Raw genomic sequence first — 22,305 nt, forward strand, 5'->3', positions numbered from 1 at the left:
AGAAGCATACAATTGTTTTTCCCTCATTCCTTTTGCAAGTCGAATAGGAAATGAAGTAATTAATAGTGGTATATGGTACCCAAACAGTGAGGTCATCAGACCAATCGGATGAGGGGAGGATGGGGACGGGAGTTAGCTGTGCTCTTTCAAAGGACTCATTCGGACATTTGCCTGAAGTGATTTAGGGAAATCACGGAAACCTAAATCAGGGTGCTGGACATGGATTTGAACCATCGTCCTCCCGAAAGTGAGTCCAATGTGCTAGCAACTGCACCACCTCGCTTTTGTAACAGTGGAAGTTATTGTGTGCTTCGTGCATTGATTTTTTTACAGGTGCATGAATTTCTAGTAACTTTTGCCTGTCATTTACGTGTCCTTTTCTGAATTGAAAGTTCAAGGGTATCTGTTTCCTCAGAATTTTCTGAATTTTGTTAGTGAACCACAATGGGCCTTTTGTGTCCTAAATCCATTTGACAAATTCTTCTCTAGAGCGTGATTTACAATTGATTGAAACTTTGCCCATAATTCCTCTGTATCCATAATATTGGAACTTTTCGTGTTCATTCACTGTCTAAGTAAGATGCTAACAACTGCTGCTCTTCTCTTTCCAATATAAATACTCTCCTAGTCTTCTCGATGGACTTGTCAACTTTAGTGGCCATCACTGCTGTGATATCATAAACACTAACTCTGCCTTTGTGCTGACACTGTCAGTAATGTCAGGTCTGTCTGCATGCCCCATTCCCAATTACTTTTGAAACAGGTCCATAATAAACATGTACATGAATGAATCCCTCTCACATATAAAATTATAGAAACCTCATACATCTTAAAAGAAACATTACAGAATAGTCAATCCCGTACTATAAAATTTTAATTGGGCTGTACCTAATACTTCATACCCACATTGATGACTGCACAAGCACCAGAAAATGTATGTTCTGTATATACTACATGATGTGATAGTAGGTTGAAGTAAGATCCTACATTTCCCCTAAACATGCCCTATGATGGCGCCATATTTCCACCTTGCCCTATCTTGCTTAGAACCTTTTCACACACTATCACTCCAATTCCTATATTGAATTTGCTTTGTTGGAGCCACATTCTTACTATTACTCATTCCTGCAAAGCTATCAATTCTGGAAAAAAAAGGAAGAAGATTGCATATCCTTGATGTACAGTATGTCTCCACTGTACAACTGTAGTGTGGTTCCTTTCCACTATAACCACTGTTGTCCGCTCACCAATTATAGATTGTTGTTAGAGTTTCCATGTTCTCACTTACATTACTTTTTAAAAAACTCTGTTTTAGTTTTTCAACTAGTTGTGGAGCTCCCACCAGATTGCATCTCTAATTGTTACTTAGTCATAACCCAACTTCCACTACCCATTATTTAGAAAAAGAAAATAGTTTAACTGAATTTCAAGTCATTGCATCCCTGCTCTCAAAATACTTATGACCGTGTGCCCACATGCATTCCACTTTGTTGATGAGACATTACATTTGATAACTTTAATAACTCTTTTCCATTAAAAAATGTGCAGGCACCTAAGCAGTGCTAATAAGCAACTGATTTAGATAGTTAGTATTAGAATACCATGTAGGAAGAAATGGGAGCTGTATCATAATATGATCAGTTAAAGCCTGAAAGCAGAATTTTACTACAGACAATACCGCAAAGTGCTGAGGGACGTCATCACATGGGTTAAAACAGTGGATCACGCCAAGAGGATAGAACGCACTCCGAAAAAAATTTAAATTATGTGTTCAAATGTGAAAGTGGTATAGGGCAAAGTATGTGTGTTCAACATATTACGCCTCTGTTGTGTGAGAATGTAACTATTTATGATCCACCCAAGTTCTGCAAAATATTTAATAATCACTACTTGTCAGTGGCTGGTAAGTTGAATAAAAATTTTATTGGCACAGGTGGATATGTAGAACTCTTGAATGCTGGTATTCTGAGACAACTACATCACATGCAGCTACAGGAAACAAGCGAAGATGAAATTGAATCAATTATTACACCATTAAAGAGTAAAGAATCTTGTGACTGTGTGCAATTTTAAGTAGCATTCCAATGAATCTTCCAGATTGTGACAAAGCAGGTTTGGCCCCCACCGTCCTACTTTGTCTTTTATACTGGTAACTACAGTAGCTAGGATCTGTACTAGTTCTTCTTATTTTCATGCTGTTTTCCTTCTCCATATGGGATGATTTCAGTCAGCCCAAACCTTCAGCTCTTATTGTGACCAGACTACTATAAATTTCTGGAATATGTTAACATACTATTGATTGACTAAATTGTCTGAACTCAACACACTGGTAACAAAGCTGTAATTGGCATAATGAGGAATTTCATAATTTTTAATATCCAAATTTTAATAAATCAACATGGATGCCATACCTAAAAGTCAAACAATGGAAACTCCAAGTAATAACATCAACAGTGTAGGAAAAGACTAAAGAAGACACATCACAAGGAAACTGAAGACACATCAGGTTGCAGACAGGCACAGTTAAAACACTCTCACATATAGCTTTCAGTCACAGCCTTCATCAGCAAAACACACACACACACACACACACACACACACACACAAAACAAAGATGATGTAACTTACCAAACGAAAGTGTTGGCATGTTGATAGACACACAAACAAACACAAACACACACACACAAAATTCAAGCTTTCGCAACCAACGGTTGCTTCATCAGGAAAGAGGGAAGGAGAGGGAAGGACAAAAGGATGTGGGTTTTAAGGGAGAGGGTAAGGAGTCATTCCAATCCCAGGAGCGGAAAGACTTACCTTAGGGGGAAAAAAGGACAGGTATACAGTCGCGCACACACACACACACACACACACACACACACACACACACACACACACATATCCATCCGCACATATACAGACACAAGCAGACATTTGTAAAGGCAAAGAGTTTGGGCAGAGATGTCAGTCGAGGTGGAAGTACAGAGGCAAAGATGTTGTTGAATGACAGGTAAGGTACGAGCGGCGGCAACTTGAAATTAGCGGAGGTTGAGGCCTGGTGGGTAACGGGAAGAGAGGATATACTGAAGGGCAAGTTCCCATCTCCGGAGTTCTGACAGGTTGGTGTTAGTGGGAAGTATCCAGATAACCCAGACGGTGTAACACTGTGCCAAGATGTGCTGGCCGTGCACCAAGGCATGTTTAGCCACAGGGTGATCCTCATTACCAACAAACACTGTCTGCCTGTGTCCATTCATGCAAATGGACAGTTTGTTGCTGGTCATTCCCACATAGAAAGCTTCACAGTGTAGGCTTTCTGTTTTTGCAAGTAGTTTCACTTTGTATTCACCTTCTCCTTTTTACTGTAATCTACCATACCATTTTATCCCGCCTGTATATTCTCAATAATACGTAACCCACTTCCAAACCATAACCAAAAAATTTTTTTCCGCTTTCAACACTACCGCTGCTATAAAATCCACCGTTTCCAGTTCACAAACAGTTCCTTTCACCTATTAAACAACCATTTCGGCTAGTTCTAACAACTTTCGCTTTATTTCCATTTCCGTTTTCCCCACATCACTGATCACTTTTAGCCGCTTCCCACAGGTTTTAACGTCATTATTTCTTCGGCAGACAATTGTTAACCTCATTTTCATAATCTGCCACCACAAAACCACTCCTTTTAATACATTTACACGCAGTTTTTTCGAGATTTTCCCGAATTTCTCCACCCTTAAACGTTTTGGCGGCAACACAGCCACCTAACTTTGTGCACATTGTTGTTTACCAACCCGAGTTCACCACAGGATCAACATAGCTCAGCTTCAACCAACACTTTTTCGACTTTTTTCACACCAGATCTCCAGTTGCTTTCTAGTTCACCTTTATCTCTCCCCATATATTTTTATTTTCATTTCAGCCTCATGTTACACTTTTCACCTTCTAATACCATGTCATCCTCACAACATCCGAACAACGACCCCATTAAGTTTTATTTACATTCCCTCCGCAAACATACCTTCGCCCTAGCCAGATTACGCTCCCATATTTTATTTACTCAGGCTTGTCTGACATTTGGCATTACCCCCAAAGGCCTCACAGTTAAAGTTCCCATCTCTGGCTGTAACCCTTCTTTCCATCAGTCCCTATAAGAGTTCCAAACTGAACAATCCATTGCCCTCACCCACCCAATCCTTCACCTACACATCAACTCAGCCAATGAACACACCCGTCAACTCCTATCCTTAATAAAAGTCCTCAATCTTTCCCACATCCACACCGGCTGTTCAGAGCATCCTCCCACAGGCCAACCGCAAATTAGAACAGCATGCCACCCTCCACCTCAAAAAACTATCCAATCTCCTGGTTTCCCACCTCCGGAAAGGCAACTCACTTACCGTCCACAACCTTTCCAGCAAACCTCAACCTCCTCTCATTGCACACAGGCCCAGTCTCTCCCATCTACTCAATCTCCCACTTCCAGCTCCACTCCCCCCAAAACCTCAAAATTCTAATCAACACAATCTGGAACCACAACACCCTAATTCAGTAGTTAACCTTTCCTCTAAACCTCTCTCCCAATCCGAAACCTCTGTCCTATCCAAAGGCCTCACCTTCAGCCCTACTCCAGATTCAACCAAACACCCCTCGTCAAAGATTTACTGTCCTACACTCGTACTCTCTGCTGGAAATATCACTTTGCCACGAAGAAAAATGATCCTAATCCTACTCATAATGATCCAACTCCCCAAGACACTATACAAATTGAACCCTGCCTGGAACAGTTCCGTCCTCCGTCACAGCGGGACCCACCTCCTCTTCCTCAAAATCACCCTCTCCAAACCTTCCAGGAATTTCTCACTTCCCAGCCTTGCCTCTCAGTCCTTCTTGAAAAACTTTAATCCTCCTCCCAACATCACCACTGCTGAAGCCCAGGCTATCCGTGATCTGAAGGCTGACCGATCCATCGTCATTCTTCCGGTGGACAAGGGTTCCACGACCGTGGTACTTGATAGTCGGGAGTATGTAGCTGAGGGACTGCATCAGCTTTCAGACAACACCACATACAAAGTTTGCCGAGGTAATCCCATTCCTGATGTCCAGGCGGAGCTTCAAGGAATCCTCAGAACCTTGGCCCCCCTACAAAACCTTTCACCAGACTCCATCAACCTCCTGACCCCACCGACACCCCGCACCCCTACATTCTTCCAAAAATTCACAAACCCAATCATCCCAGCCGCCCCATTGTAGCTGGTTACCAAGCCCCCACAGAACGTATCTCTGCCTACGTAGATCAACACCTTCAACCCATTACATGCAGCCTCCCATCCTTCATCAAAGACACTAACCACTTTCTTGAACGCCTGGAATCCTTACCCAATCTGCTACCCCCGGAAACCATCCTTGTAACCATTGATGCCACGTCCTTATACACAAATATTCCGCACGTCCAGGGCCTCGCTGCGATGGAGCACTTCCTTTCACGCTGATCACCTGCCGCCCTACCTAAAACCTCTTTCCTCATTACCTTAGCCAGCTTCATCCTGACTCACAACTTCTTCAGTTTCGAAGGCCAGACATACCAACAATTAAAGGGAACAGCCATGGGTACCAGGATGGCCCCCTCGTACACTTACCTATTTATGGGTCGCTTAGAGGAAGCCTTCTTGGTCACCCAGGCCTGCCAACCCAAAGTTTGGTACAGATTTATTGATGATATCTTCATTATCTGGACTCACAGTGAAGAACTACTCCAGAATTTCCTCTCCAACCTCAACTCCTTTGGTTCCATCATATTCACCTGGTCCTACTCCAAATCCCATGCCACTTTTCTTGACGTTGACCTCCATCTGTCCAATGGCCAGCTTCACCCATCCGTCCACATCAAACCCACCAACAAGCAACAGTGCTTCCATTATGACAGCTGCCACCCATTCCACATCAAACGACCCCTTCCCTACAGCCTAGGTCTTCGTGGCAAACGAATCTGCTTCAGTCTGGAATCCCTGAACCATTACCCCAACAACCTGAAACCAGCTTTCGCATCCCGCAACTACCCTCCCGACCTGGTACAGAAGCAAGTAACCAGAGCCACTTCCTCATGCCCTCAAACCCAGAACCTCCCACAGAAGAACCACAAAAGTGCCCCACTTGTGACAGGATACTTTCCAGGACTGGATCAGACTCTGAATGTGGCTCTCCAGCAGGGATACGACTTCCTCAAATCCTGCCCTGAAATGAGATCCATCCTTCATGAAATCCTCCCCACTCCACCAAGAGTGTTTTTCCGCCGTCCACCTAACCTTCGTAACCTCTTGGTTCATCTCTATGAAATCCCCAAACCACCTTCCCTACCCTCTGGCTCCTACCCTTGTAACCGCCCCCAGTGTAAAACCTGTCCCATGCACCCTCCCACCACCACCTACTCCAGTCTTGTAACCCGGAAGGTGTACACGATCAAAGGCAGAGCCACGTGTGAAAGCACCTACGTGATTTACCAACTGACCTGCCTACACTGTGAAGCTTTCTATGTGGGAATGACCAGCAACAAACTGTCCATTCGCATGAATGGACACAGGCAGACAGCGTTTGTTGCTAATGAGGATCACCCTGTGGCTAAACATGCCTTGGTGTACGGCCAGCACATCTTGGCACAGTGTTACATCGTCTGGGTTATCTGGATACTTCCCACTAACACCAACCTGTCAGAACTCCGGAGATGGGAACTTGCCCTTCAGTATATCCTCTCTTCCCATTACCCACCAGGCCTCAACCTCCACTAATTTCAAGTTGCCGCCGCTTGTACCTCACCTGTCATTCAACAACATCTTTGCCTCTGTACTTCCACCTCGACTGACATCTCTGCCCAAACTCTTTGCCTTTACAAATGTCTGCTTGTGTCTGTATATGTGCGGATGGATATGTGTGTGTGTGCGAGTGTATACCTGTCCTTTTTTCCCCCTAAGGTAAGTCTTTCCGCTCCTGGGATTGGAATGACTCCTTACCCTCTCCCTTAAAACCCACATCCTTCCCTCTTTCCTAGTGTGTGTGTTTGTGTTTGTTTGTGTGTCTATCACCATGCTAACTCTTTCGTTTGGTAAGTTACATTATCTTTGTTTTTAGATATATTTTTCCCACGTGGAATGTTTCCCTCTAGCACACCTAATGCACACACGATTGCCAGCTCCAGCATCTTGGGCCAGAATGCAACATCACGAGGGGATGCAAGCAGCGATCTGGAGGGAGGTGGGGAAAGGGGAAGGGATAGTAGTGTACGGGTGTGGAGAGAGTCAAACACAGTCTGTTGGAGTGTGCAGAGACTAGACTGTCTACAGGCACAGCATCAGGATTTTGTGGGGCAGGGAGGTGGTGAAAAATGGAGAGGAGCAGGGAAAGATGGGCATAAGTGTTGGCAAAGGGCTGCAAATAAACAGAGTGAGAGATGATAATGGGGAGGAGATGATAGGACAGAGTGGAGGGCATGGGGCCATATGTTACCATAGGTTGAGGTCACGATAATTATGGGAGCGGAGAAAGTGTTGTAAGAATAACCCCCATTTACACAGTTCAGAAATGGTGATGGTGGAGGGAGGGATCCAGATGGATTGGATATTGAAGCAGCCACTGAAATCAAGTGTGTTATTTTCAGCTACATGCTGTGCCACTTGGTGGTCTGCTTTGCTCTTGGCCACTGTTTGGTGGTGTCCTGTTCATCTTGGTGTACAGCTCATTGGTAGTCGTACCAGTATAGAAAGCTGTGCAATAATTGTAGTGGAGCTGATAAATGACATGGCTGCTTCCACAGGTGGCCCGTCCCCTGATGGGGTAGGATAAACTTGTGACAGGAGTGGAATAGGAAGTGCTGGGTGGGTGGATTGGGCAAGTTTTGCACCTGAGTCTTCCACAGTGATTTGATCCTTGTGGCAAGGGGTTGGGATTGGCATAGGGATGGAGTAGAATGTTGTGGAGGCTGGGTGGGTGACAGAACTTCACTTTAGAATGGGTGGGAAGTGTCTTGGGTAGGATGTCCCTCATTTCATGGTGCGATGATAGGTAATCAAAGCCCTGGCGAAGGATGTGGTTCAGTTGTTCCAACCCAGGATGGTACTGGGTGATGAAGGGGACACTCCTTTGTGGCTGGTTCTTGGGGGTGGTGGGAGAATTGGGGGTGTTAGGGGAAATGGCACGGGAGATCTGTTTGTGGGCTAGGTCTGGGGGATAATGTCTGCCTGTGATGGCCTTGATGAAACCCTCAGCATACTGAACATGGGAGTTTTTGTCACTGCAGATATATCGTCGGGTAGCCAGGCTATATGGCAGAGATTTTTTTGGTGTGAATGGGATGACAGCTGTCAAAATGCAGGTACGTTGGTGGTTGGTGGGTTTAACATGGACTGAAGTGCGGATTGAGCGATCAGAGAGGAGGAGGTCAATACTAGGAAGGTGGCGTGCTTCGTTGAGGAGGACCACATGAAGCGGATTGGAGAGAATGTGTTGAGATTGTGAAGAAGTAAAGACCCCCTACCCACACCTTTGTCCACATTAAAACCACCAACAGTACCTGCATTTTGACAGCCGTTATCCCTTTCACACCAAAGAAATCTCTGCCATATAGCCTGGCTACCCAGGGACGACGTATCTGCAGTGACAAAAAACTCCCTTGTTCAGAATGCTGAGGGTCTCAACAGGGCCTTGACAGACAGGCACTATCTGCCAGAACTGGTCCCCAAGCAGATCTCCCATGCCATTTCTCCTCACACCCCTAATCCCCCCATCACCCTCAAGAACCAGACACAAAAGAGTGTCCCCTTCGTCACCCAGTACCATCTCAGACTGGAACAACTGAACCACATCCTTCGCAAGGCTTTGATTACTTATCATCGTGCCCTGAAATCAGGGACATCCTCCTCGAGACACTTCAACCCCTCCTAAAGTGGTATTCCGTCACCCACCCAACCTCCACAACATCCTAGTCCATTCCTATGCCTCTGTCAATCCCAACCCCTTGCCGCAAGGATCATATCCCTGTGGAAGACTCAGGTGCAAAACTGCACAATCCACCCACCCAACACTTCCTATTCTCGTACTGTCACAAGTTTATCCTACCCCATCAGGATTCGGGCCACTGAAAACTGCCATGTCATTCACCAGGTCAGCTGTAGTCATGTCATTGCACAGCGTTTTATATTGGTATGACTACCACCAACCAACTGTCGTTCAGGATGAACGGTCACCGACAAACTGTTGCCAAGAGCAAAGCAGACCACCCTGTGACACATCACACAAGTGGACATAATGCACTTGATTTCAATGGCTGCTTCACTACCTGAGTCCTGTGGATTCTTCCCTTCACCACCAACTTTTCTAAACTGCACAGATGGGAGTTATCCTTACAACACTTTATCCGCTCCCATAATTATCCTGGCCTCAACTCGTGCTAACATATTGTCCCCACACCCTTCACCCAACAGTTTCCACTCTCTCTGTCCATCATCTTCTCCCCATTCTCATCTCCCACCCTGATTATTTGCAGCCCTCCGCCAATGCATCCTTCTGTCTCTCCCCACGTGTCTCCTTTTTTTCCATACCTCCTTGCTCTACAACCTTCTGACACTGCGCCTGTTGGCAGTCTAGTCCCTGCACAGTCCACCAGACAGTGTTCATCTCTCTCCCGACCCGTACACTACTATCCCTTCCCCTTCCCCATCCCCTCCAGATTGCTGTTTGCATCCCAAGTGACGTTGCAGTCCTGCCCAAGATGCTAGAGTTGGCTTTCGTGTGTGCATGAGGTGTTATATTTTAATAGCTACTGCTCATATTGGTAATTTGATAAAGTCTGACAGTCATTGTCACATCTATTTAAAAAGGAATAATTTGACCAATGGGAATATCAAATACACTAAAGTGCCAAAGAAACTGGTATAGGCATGTGTATTCAAATACAGAGATATGTAAACAAGCAGAATACGGTGCTGCTGTCGGCAACGCCTATATAAGACAATAAGAGTCTGATGCTGTTGTTACGAGGGTAATCCCAAAAGTAAGGTCTCCTATTTTGTTATAAGTACATAGACCTGTTTATTTCTACAATCGTTTACATCGTTTACAGCTTGAACATTTAGCTATTTTTTGACATAATCACCATTTCTGTCGATGCATTTTTGTAGACGCTGTGGCAGTTTTTATATGCCCATGTCATACCAGCTCACCGCCATGCTGTTCAGAAAGTTATGAATCTCTTCTTTCACCTCGTCATTGGAACTGAATCGCTTAGACCACAATTAACGCTGACAGGTACTGTGAGACTGTAAAAACTCAAACGGGCAATTCAGAACTGGAGAAGAGGAATGTTGAGCAAGGACGTACACACTCTCCATGACAGTGCTCGCCCACACATTGCTCGGCAAACTGTTGCTCTCCTGCAGCAGTTTCAGTGGAACATAATCATCCACCCACCCTATAGTCCTGACTTGGCGCCCAGTGACTATCACCTGTTCCCTAGGTTAAAAGAAGCGATATATATTTTCCATCATGGATTATGTTGTTAACAATAGTGCTGTTTTCAGAAGTAACTGCAACATTCATTCAGTGAATACTAGATAGAAAAATGATTTACACTTGGATAACACTTACTTAAGCATTTCACAGAATAAAAACCAAAGGCACTTGGAAAATACTTCCTGAAACATTTTATAGAAAAGTCTGTAGGTCTCCAGCAGAAGTAAAATAATTGAGTTCTAAACCCTACATATTCTACTACAGGTTGAAAGATTCCTTGTGGCACGTGCCATCTATTCTGTACAAAAGTTCATCATAATAGTTTAAACTTTTCTCTGTAATGTACTTATTCCTACTCTCTCTTTTTTCGTGTCTTGTTAATTATTTAATTATTTGTTTGTGGGATTTTATGAACAGCATTCTGTGAACTATGTACTGGTTCGTTCCATGACAAAATAGATGTGGCTTGCAAGGTTCTGCATGACATCATTAGTAAAAACTGCGCTTCTTGTAGATCTTATTACAAAAATTGGGATTGTTACACAGTTATTCACTTTCTTGCTAGCTGTTCTGTAAATCTACAGAAACTTGATGTGCTGTATGGCACATGAGTAAGCGAGCTTACAACTTTTAATAAAGTTTTGATAAGCACTAATCTGTTGTAGTTGTTTCTCATAATTTTTGGTGGTTTATCTGTGATTGATCACCTTAATTATTGCTCTGCTCTTGTTGTAAGATTTATGTGATGGACAACAACTTTACTTTTCTTTATGACATTACATTTTCCTTTGCAGTATTTCTTCTGGGCCGTAGATACAATAAGTATTCTGTTAATTTGGTGTTTATCATGAAGATTTTTTTTTTTCAGATGAAAGGTGAAATAGTAGCAGAAGTTACTTCACAGGTAACATATGAACTTCATCAAGCTATAGTTGACCTGAAGAAAACCTGGCACAGTTCAGAAAAAACATCAGCTTCTATAGATGCATCGTGCACAAAGAAGAAGAAAAAGAAGATATCTGATGAAGAATCATCAGATGCAAATGTTGTTGAGCAGAGGTATAAGTGTAAAATAATACTACTTGGCTATCTGTCTACATAATTGGAATTATTAAGCGATATACTGTTGTAACACATCTGATGCTGTGCCATATGACACTTACCGTGATTTTTTATTTCTGCTTTGGTCGTGGTAGTCTACAGTGTTAATTAAAAAGACCCACTTGTAATGTTTCTGTTATCCTTTTGTAGCCAGATTAATTTTCACTGTGAATCGTAACAGTTGTGGTGCTGCCAGAGTCAACAAAATTATGTCAGCCGACTCCGAGAGAGTATGGAAAAAAAACCTGCTCCATGCTGTACAGTTGTACAAAACACACTGTTACTGTAGGCGGCAGTTTCCAAGAGTGGGAGACATGATCTTGGTATTGAAGTATCTGCTGGTACTGCATCTTTGAAAGCTATAAGTGGACTCTAGCTTTTCCACTTGTGCTAATTCAGCTTTCATTTTGCCATCAACTTGAGAGACATTGTTACTTAACGTCCACTCAAATCACTTATCTATTTTGTGACTCTTATCGTCTATATATCTTCTAAATCTGCTTCTAATACGTGACTTTAGGATAGTGTCATTGCACTTTGCTGTGTATATGCGTTGGTCAGCTGCCACACTTTGCACACTCTATTTCCTACTGTCGTCTCTATTCACTTTGTCACATGCTTGTCACTTTATATGGTGGACATAATTGGAAAGGGAGCCTTTTCTTCAATTTGAAGTGTACTGTATGGGATGACAATGGCAGTCAAAACCTGCACATCCAAAAATGTTGGAATATTTTCATATACATAATTTGTATTATTTGTGCCGAGAACTTCACATATTGTGTTACCACAAACATCATTACTTAAGGTTTGATATGATTGTACTTCTAATCGCACCATTTTATGACTGCAACTTTGGTTATAATCTAGATAAAGCAATGAAACTTGGATTATTGAAAAACTGATAATTAGAGCCTTACATTGATATGTAACATGGCAGATTTTTAAGAATTTTCGCATTTATGGTCATTGACCTCAGCCTTTGACCTTGAATATCTCAAAATTGAATACATTCATGGTTGTTGACCTCAACCTTTAATCTTGAATATCTCAAAATTAAAGAAATATATTATATTGCTCCAAAGTGTTGCTAAAAGCATGTTAAATATCAAGGTGGCACGGTAACGACATCGCGGCCAAAAATTTATCTTGTGAGCAGCAGTACACTACCAAAATGCAGAAGAAAAGTGCAGTTCATAAGTAATGTTGTACAAAAATATGATTTATATTACTGTGGGGGTATTATGAACCATTTACAGTGTAAATTGAATGAAAAGGTAATAAAACATGGTAAAATCTCATCTCACAAGTCTCTAGTTAAATTCTTAAATGTTCACCGGATCTGATGCAGGGAGACTATATTTCCTCCAGTTTGTATCACAGGATCCAGCCTTGTGAGAACTTCATATCTTACACTTGCAAAGACACTTAAAAGACAATTGCATCCTCTGATAACACAAGTGTCAGGTATGGCAGAAAAAACAGATAATGGTGATGGTCCATGTGGATGTAAGAAGCTGGCCTGTACTTCATCTGTTTCTTCTTAAGTTTGCAACACATTTTTGTGTCTCAGTGGGTGAATAGTAACCTGTGAATTTTTCCATTGAAATCCCTGTACTTCATCCTGCATGGTAAAAGAGTAATTCTTTGCAGGATCCCCAGAAAAAGACATTCACTTTGAGTTCCTTTTTAGTGGCTTAAAAGGGCTGTTACTACTGCTGATTGTTGAAGGAGCTGTTGTAAACTTGATGTAAACACTTCAGTGAAATCATCTGTTGTTTTTGTTACAGTCTCTAGAACTATCCTGCCTTTTGTTAACAAACACTTGTACGGAATTTTGTCAGTACAGTTCGTACCAAACAATTCAAACAAATGATCGTTCAGTATTGTCACACTTGGACAGTAGGGACTTGAACCTAAGAATAATGCTGGAAGTGCAGGATTGCATGTAACAAATGCTACATAGTGCATGTACACGGTAATGTGTGTTCTTCACACTTCATTAGTGCTTTCAGTTTACATTCTTCAACCATTAACTTCAATTTCCGATGTGACACACACAGACATGCAGACAAACAGCAGGGTCCCACTGGCATTGGCAAGAACACAGTGCTTTGGTTGCAACTCTCAAAATTTTGAGAATCCAGTATTTATGTCCGATACATATCTTTGAAACAAGCATATAATTCCTTAAGATTGTGCAATACTGGCTGCTTCTGCTTATATTCTCATAATTCCATTTTCTTTCACTGACATGTAGTCTTTTTCTAATGTTTCTAACTTAAAGTGTGAGTGTTAATCTGGATTGTTTCGGTTTATTCCCCTAAACCACCTTCCACTTCTTTACGAAGTGACTTATTTGTAATTTGCAGGCACTCTTCTTTACTGTATAGTCAGCTGCTCAAAATCCTCTCGACTTCTTCTCCATCGTATAATGCTAGGTACAGGAATTTTTAGACTCTTTCTACTTATTAAATAAGTAGACATACAAACTTTGCTTTACGTCAGTTAATGATGTATTTGACTTTCATACACAAGAATACTCTCACTTTCAACATTTATAAACAACTTCCAGTTAGTCCGTTGTCCACTCGAACATCAGAAACAAATTAAATTACAGTTAAAAGAAAGTTGGCTTTGATACCATAACTTTTCTTAACATGAATCAGAAAATAAGTCTTGCATATAGCAAAGTTATATCAAGAGTTTTCAAGAGTTCTTTTTCAATTGCCTTTGTTTTAATAACAATAGTCAGTGACCCAATAAGCACAGAGCTGCATATTAACTCCATGGTTCTTCCTTACACACTCACTAAAACGACTATGGATTGCTCGGCAGGTACTTGGTGCCGTTCGTCTGCCGCGTCTACTTTCATCCCGCGACTGATTTTAAACCTGCACACACAAACATGTGACGTGCAGTAGGTAGGATTCTACCATCCCATCCCACACTCATATCCAGAATGTCGTGTGTTCAAGATGGTAGAAGGCTGAGTGGTTCTAGAATTTACACAGATATATTATGTACATGTTGTACTGTTTTCGCACACAGTGTCTTAACCTGGCTTAGAATTCAGTGTCACTAATATACCATGTTCTTCTACCAGCTGGTTTGTTATTCGAACCATGTAATCTGTAGTGGAAAATTCTTTCATTGTTTTCCTTATACTCCAGCCCTTTGAAAGTACTGTCAACTTTGGGTGCACATTTCCATGTGGATGGAAGTAATTAAGTTTACTTCACCAAATGAAAGCTCCATCTGCTGAAGTGACGGACGAAGCTTGCACACCCCTTTTTGACCATTTAGCGATTGACTTTTCATTTTTAATCAGTTGCACATCCAGTGTCTGATGATGCACAATCTGTTTTCTTTGTAACAGTTCATGCTGTTCACTCTGCAACCAGTGCCTGAGTTATATCTGTCACATAACTTACTTGACTTAATTCCTTTGGCCCCTATGGGGGCATAGGGCATCCAGGAGAACTCGCTACCCCTCTCTGTCTTTGGCAATTTGCCTCAATTGTGCTCAGGTCTTGCCAACTCTTTTTGCTTATCTCTGTCACATCCCCTTTAAAATTGTTACACTGTTCCAGACTTCACTGTTTCAAACTTACATTATTGCTTATGCTAGTAAAAAGTTATTATCAGTCTTACTTTCATATTCAGTTTGTCTTAGCTCCATCGCTTAGGTGAAGTCCGATAACCAGTCTCATTCTATTCCAATGTTTTCAAGATATTTGATATTGATTGTTTGTATCATTCGTCACAATTACTGCATACTGCATCAGTTTCATTATCTACCTTAGTAACAATATTTTTCTATTGTCTCTCCACCTGGAGTTTCAACTGCGACTTATATTTTGTAAACTGTTCATCAACATCACACTTTACTTCAGTTTTTAATCTCTTCATTTCTGAGGACATATGAGAAGTTACCACTTGCACATTGTCATGTATTTTCTTGATTTAAATTTGCGCTGCTTTGCTGAATTTGTCAGTCAGTTCTGTCTTGTGATTCCCTAACATTGCAGTTATTGAAATCAGCAAGACATTTTGCCTATCAGACTTTACTTTTGGGGCTATTTGCTTCGTCACATCATCTGTCATTACTTCAGTGTCATTCTTGCCTGCTTGCACTGAATTGCGCAAATTAATTTCCACTTGCGCTAACTCTACAATCTCGGGAGATTCTGGACTCAAAATTTCTGTACGACTTAATTCTCTCTTAATAGTATCCATAGTAATTGGCTCATAATCTGGTAACTGGGTATCTCCTAGATCTTGAATCTTGCATTTTGCATTCAGGCATTACCAATGTGCCCAAAAATCGATAAAGAATATGAGAGCTTAACATTTGTTGCCGTTGACGTCACGTTGTCTGCCACTGAACTGCAGCTGTTTGCTGTGATGCGTTGAACCTGTGCCACAACACTCCACCCATATTCCAAAAAAACTGTGCATCGCCAACACAACTGTTTTACTCAAGCAGTGCTTCCTCCTGTCTTCTTATGCTTGGAGAGTACCTGACAAAACCTGTATGCCCTATTATTAATTATTCTGTAAATTTTCCTACTGATTTTCTTCATCTGTATACAACAATTTGAAAGACTTTTACTGTTTATTTGGCCTTATTACAAACCATTCCCCAGGTACCCATCCACTATTTTGTAACATTTCCAATATCCTCTCATGGTCAGATTAATTTTCATTATGAATCTAATAGTTGTGTTGGTGCCAAACGCAACAAAATTACAGCGGCCAACCCTAAGAGGATATGGAATGACAATACCCTACTTGACAACTTACTGTTGGACACAAATCTTTGTTATGAGAGGCAGTAGTTTCCAGTGGTGTGTGGCACTTTCTTGGCACTGACCTACTTGCTTCAACCTGTGAAGCTAACCCGACCTTACATTTGGTGCAGTTACGAGGTCTCTGTGCTCGAGCGTGTGAATTCTATTTAATTAACTACAGTAACACTTGATGAAATTGCATACAACTACCCATAAAGGGAAAGTAATTCTGATAGGAGGGAACTAAATTATATAGATCCTACATCCACAAATTCAAAGGTTTTACATTTTATAGATATCACAAGACAGCTAGTTCTGTGTTGGGAAGATGCAGTTAATGCTCTTTGCCACACTGGTCTTTCACATTCCCTTAAGGATCGTTGGGAAGGCTGCAATTTAATAATCCAAGTTAATAAATCTCGCGCATGTTAAGTCATGACCAAAGGATCATCAGTGCAAATAATACCACAATTTGTGAGTAACTAACAGCTTGCCAGGGTGCTACACTCACCTACCTTCACACATTGGGGTGCTGTGTCGCACACATCATATGCTTTGTTTGTGAACTATTTCTGTCTAAGCCTCAGCAGTTTTTCACCATCGGAAATATACTTCAAACACATTATTAAAGGCCACCTCCTGTGCAAGTTTACTTGGACGGTGTTACATAGCACAGTATGTGCCCAATCAAAACTTATTGTGCCATCAAGACGTAGTGACCCTCACTGCATGTCCGTCTTGTTCAACCACTTAGCCACGTATCTCCTAACAGTGTCGTGTCCCCCCATTGCTTACGATTCTTGGTGGCAGTGATTTCAGACATTACTGTTTGCCAAATATTACCTCTGCTTGCAATTACATCATTCACTCCGGTTGACATACTTGGGGACGAACTCCAAATGATGGTTTTATAAATAGAGCGATTTCTCTGTGGTCCACCACAATAAAATGTATCATGGACTATTTCTCCTTCTGCGCTGGGTCCTCTGGTGGACTCTTCCACAGGGATTGAAGGATGTCTGCCCCTGAGGACTGCACCTTAACTATTACGTTTGGACCCTTCCCTGTATTCCTGCATGTGCTCCTACCCTTCCCAGGCCCCGCTGGTTGCACCCACCATATGACTGAATATATAGGGGTTGCTGGCTGTGCCTATCTCTGAACATGCCATCTGGCATACTTGCGCTCCAGCCACCTCTGGGTCGATTCTGATAGGTTCTCTTAATTGAAACATAATCATCTCCGCTCTACATATTCGGATTGCTTTATTAGTTTTACCCTTCTTATCGTAATAAAATCCTGTATCATTTCTTAGGTTTTCCAATTAGTTAAATTTCTGAATTATTGATCTTAATTGTTTAAATTGTTAATTGTCACCTTGGGTTGCAGAGTGTTATGACAGCACACTGCCACATCGCATGATGCTTCAGGCTGTTCCATACTGGCTTAGTGGGCAGTGCCCTGTAATGTTTGCCAGAGGAGCAGCAGCCTAGAGAGCGGGCACTGGGTCAGATGGAACATTCGCTGTGATTTGTGTGGTGGGCCATCAATGGGTTGTTATCTTTGAGAGTTGCTACGAGTGATTTTTCTGTTTTTTTTTTTCCTCCAGATGATTAATTGTGTAGATTACCCTTCAGCTGTCGGTGTTGGCAAGTTGTGTGATGTGTTATTTCTTTTGGTGTTAGTGATTGTTAAGGGAATATGAGCAGGGAATAAGAATTTATCACTCTTGATGACATGTTATTATGCTAGCATACTTTTTCTTGAGAGAAATTTGTTTGACATTTGTTAAGTTGTGGTTAGCTTTGCTCTAGTTGTTCTCTAAATGTTTATGTAGATCTAAGTGCTGTGCCGATCAGCCTGGCATCTACTAAATCTGGTGTGCTGATGATCTATCGTTGTCATTTAGTAATATTCATGAAGAGCGGGTTCCATCCCATACAGTCATATCCATTGGAGGGGCTTGTCTTTTGTTGCAAATATTTCCTTAAATTGAGTTTCAGTGAACAAATAATAGGGTAATGTTGCTTGCAGTTATATTACAGCCAGTAGAGTTTGAATGGGCGTAGTTTACCAAATTTTTGTAATACGTCACAAGGTGTTGGCTCTCATATTTATTGTTTTATCGCTAAGTTTGAGGAATTGTGTGTGCCTCTGTTGGTTTCCAGATTAGCTTTATGTGGGAGTCACTGGTTTTTGGAATTTTTAAATAGGGCAGTCACTGTGGTATCCAGCTGAAGGTGAATTCTGTTGTATTATTAGTATTGTTGTGGTTGTTTTTCTCTTTTTAACCTGTCCGTTGTTGTTGTTTGCAGTTAATGTTTGAAATTCTGAATTGTAGTGGACCTAATGCCCAATATATATGTTAAGTTGCCTAAAGCAGCTCACTTGCTGTTGATCTCCATATGAGGTTACACTTCAGCCTGTATGAAGCTGATCAGGATCACATTTCTGAATATGTTATGAAACATGTACAATCTTAAGCCTTGGACAGTGGTAATTGGTGTGTGTCTTAATTGCCCTAGTTGGTTGTTGGTTCTAGTCTTTGACTTGTATGTTGTAATTGGAGACTGTTTCAGTATCATGAAAGGGATAAATCCCAGCTCTCCACTTGGGTATTGCTCTTTGAATGAGCAGGGGTTTCAGTGCTCAGTTTCAGTAAACTTATGTGATAGTGCTTACTTATCAGTGGATCACTTGATTAGTCAACAGCAAAAGCTGAATTTGCATTATAAGCATCTTTTTAAAATGTCAGCTCTTCACAATTTCACATGTTTAGTACTCCATACTTCGTGCAAGTATTTCTTTTTGTACCACCCAATGTTCATTGACCAGTTAAGCATTTATAATACAATTTAAATCATCTAAATTTAAATTTTTAGTTGTTATTCTATTAATTTGTTCCATTTGTTTTATCACCTGCACATTGCCCTTTCATAAAGTCAGGTTTTTGGAAAATCAGATCTCCCATTTTTATCTTTGATGTCCTTGTTTCCTTTAGCCTCTAAAGAGAGTAAATCTGATTTTCGAGTGCAGTTTCATTTTTTTTAAGCAATGGAAAGTTCTGGATAGGCTAAAACCAATATGGAAGGGATAGGTTGCTATTCACCACTGCTCTTTCTTTAACATCCCCCCTTTTTTAAATGATATTTGTTACCAAACCCTTACTAATATTGTGTGTTTTGACAATTAATGCTTTTCATTTAGTTAAGTTGCTAGTAGTAAAATCTTTTCAGTAATTGTGACATAAGATCTTCATGTACCCTGCATAATGTGACAGAAAAGGAATACCTTTGCAGTGATCTAAAAGAAGAATAAAACATTGTTTTCAGAGAGTACAAGCTTCTGAGAAAAATTGAAAAACTCCAAAAAAGAGAGAAAAGGCTTGAGAAGAAATTGGATGCAAAATTAGAAAAGCTGGAAAATAGAACAAAACGAATGCTTGAAAAAAAGTCGCATTCAAAATCACGCAGCGAAACTTTACCTGAGAAGAAATCATTAAATAGGAAACGAGTGGATGTTCCAGTTGGTACATACTTAATGGATGCTGTTCTGTTAAATGTTGGATCAAAACCAGATTTACACATCAAGCTTGGAGAATCTTTTACAAAAGTTTGGGAGATCATGAACACCGGCACACTGCCATGGACAGATAAGGTAAATAATAGTGTGTTGTCGTGTTTCAGAACTGTTCGTGTGTGTGAATTTGTAATATGATGCATTACTGCAATGAAAGAAAATTTAGCCTTTTAGTTTGGAAAGGAGAATGATTTTTGTGGACATTAATTATGTGTGCTTGTATTTAATTTTTTCTTGTTTATTCGGAATTAAGGGAGAAGAGAGAGAGTTAAAGTGACAGAAATGTGGTGATGTTGAGGAACTGATCAAAAAATGCTCACTTATCTTACGATTTTTAATTTGGGTTTAGAGTTTTGCAAAACTGAAGAGAAAGAGGTGCCACAGAATGAGATAAATAATACATAGATCAGTTACACTGCGCGGACTGCAAATTAAAGTAGAAAAAAAAGTTTTATTTCTGTAATACTTTTTCTTTACATTCCTTTCATTCCTGTCTGTATTAGGTTTCTTTTGATCTTGATTGTGGATAATTGGCATCCTCTTTTCCACATATTGCGGCAGCTCGTGTCCATTTTTTACTGCTGAAGAACAGTGTCAAGTTCTGGTAGCAAAAAATAATGAACCTTATTTTATATCATTCTTATATTTTGATGTCCAGTCTTCTACTACTGAATTCGTGCAGTGTGACTTGGGTTTTACGTATGCTTTTATGTTGTAACTACTACGAATATTTATGTTGTATTATATGAAATGTACATTTATTTATGTAGTCAGTCATTCATTCATCCAGGAATCACCTTACAGTGATAAAGGATTTGTCAACCAAATTCACTGCAAATTAATAGCTCAGAACATATACATACACACTGCTTTAAGAGGATAGGACAGGTGATCGATCACCTGTGGGCTTGATGAGGGAACCATCTTGGCATTTGCCTGCAGTGACTTAGAGAAACCAAGGAAAACCTAAATCAAGATGGCCAAATGCAGTAGGCTCCATCCTACTGAAAATAAGGTCAGTATCTGTTACAACTGCACTGCTTCATTTGGTTGGTCCCTATTGTGCAGAGATTCTTGATTATACACACTCTTTATCACTGCAAACATCAAGGACCAAGGACCCCCACTGATGACTCCAGAACCATTAACTTGCTGCTATACTCCTTGCACTAACTCCAGTCCTTGGAACACTGATTTCAGTCCATTCGGAAAACTGTCTTCATGTCCCCCCCCTCCCCACCATCAGTCCACCTGAAAAATTAAATCAGCATCCCACTTCGCATGATGATTGAGTCGTTGAACTCAGGAGAATGACAAGATGTTGCTCTCATATGCTTTAGAGCTTGGCACATGATTTTCTTATAAAAGTGTTACAGTATCGCTGCTCTGAATCCTCTAAGTAATATTTGATTTTGAAGTATTCAACATTTCAGCTGCCTTTTAAACAGGTGTATTTCAGTGATTTTTTTTCATCTCCCTTGGGGATTTTATGCAAATTTATTCTAGGCTAGAAAATGCTGTATTGAGTCTTTTGTTTGTGTTCCCTTGGTAAATAATGAGTCCAAACTGGCTCTTGTTCCTTGATTACGTATAGAACTATTAGTAAAATAATTTGTACTGTCTTCCCTGATATACGAGGGCTATCCACAAAGTACATTACGTTTTGGAATAAAAAATAAATAAAGTATTGGAATTTTTTTTAATTATATACAGATGAAAGCCACACTTAAATACTACTTTTCTACATAGTTGCCATTTAAATTAAGGCACTTATCGTAGCGATGGACGAGCTTGGAAATTCCTTCGTCGTAAAATTCGGCCGCCTACGCCTTCAACCATGGGGCGACTGTCTTTTGGGACAGAAAAGGTGTGATTTTTGTGGATTTCCTGAAAAGAGGCACTACAATAAACTCTCAAAGGTATTGCCAAACTCTGCACAACATCAGAAGAGCAATACAAAACAAGCGCAGGGGAAAGTTGGGCTCAAAGATCTTGCTGATTCACGACAAGGCCCGGGCCCACACGGCAAATGCCACTCGTGAAGTTCTCGAATCTTTTAAGTGGGAGTTGTTTCCTCATCCGCCGTACAGTCCCGACCTGGCACTGAGCGACTTCCACTTATTCCCAGCAATGAAAAAGTGGTTGGCTATGCAGCGTTTTGATGACGACGCACAGCTTCAAGAAGAGGTAACCACGTGGTTGAAGGCACAGGCGGCCGAATTTTACAACGAAGGAATTTGCCAGCTCGTCCATCGCTACGATAAGTGCCTTAATTTAAATGGCAACTATGTAGAAAAGTAGTATTTAAGTGTGGCTTTCACCTGTATATAATAAA

General features: G+C 41.1%; 1 protein-coding gene across 1 annotated transcript in view; it reads left to right on the top strand.

Annotated features, from left to right (window-relative positions):
* LOC124794918 overlaps positions 1-22,305 on the top strand; it is a 145,980-nt gene that overhangs the window by 31,682 nt on the left and 91,993 nt on the right. The window contains exons 6-7 of the mRNA XM_047258622.1: positions 11,366-11,556; positions 19,724-20,048. Coding sequence (XP_047114578.1) covers positions 11,366-11,556; positions 19,724-20,048 — 516 coding nt within the window. The remainder of the gene's footprint in view (positions 1-11,365; positions 11,557-19,723; positions 20,049-22,305) is intronic.

Source organism: Schistocerca piceifrons, chromosome 4 (genome assembly GCF_021461385.2).
Source record: "Schistocerca piceifrons isolate TAMUIC-IGC-003096 chromosome 4, iqSchPice1.1, whole genome shotgun sequence".
NCBI lineage: Eukaryota > Metazoa > Arthropoda > Insecta > Orthoptera > Acrididae > Schistocerca > Schistocerca piceifrons.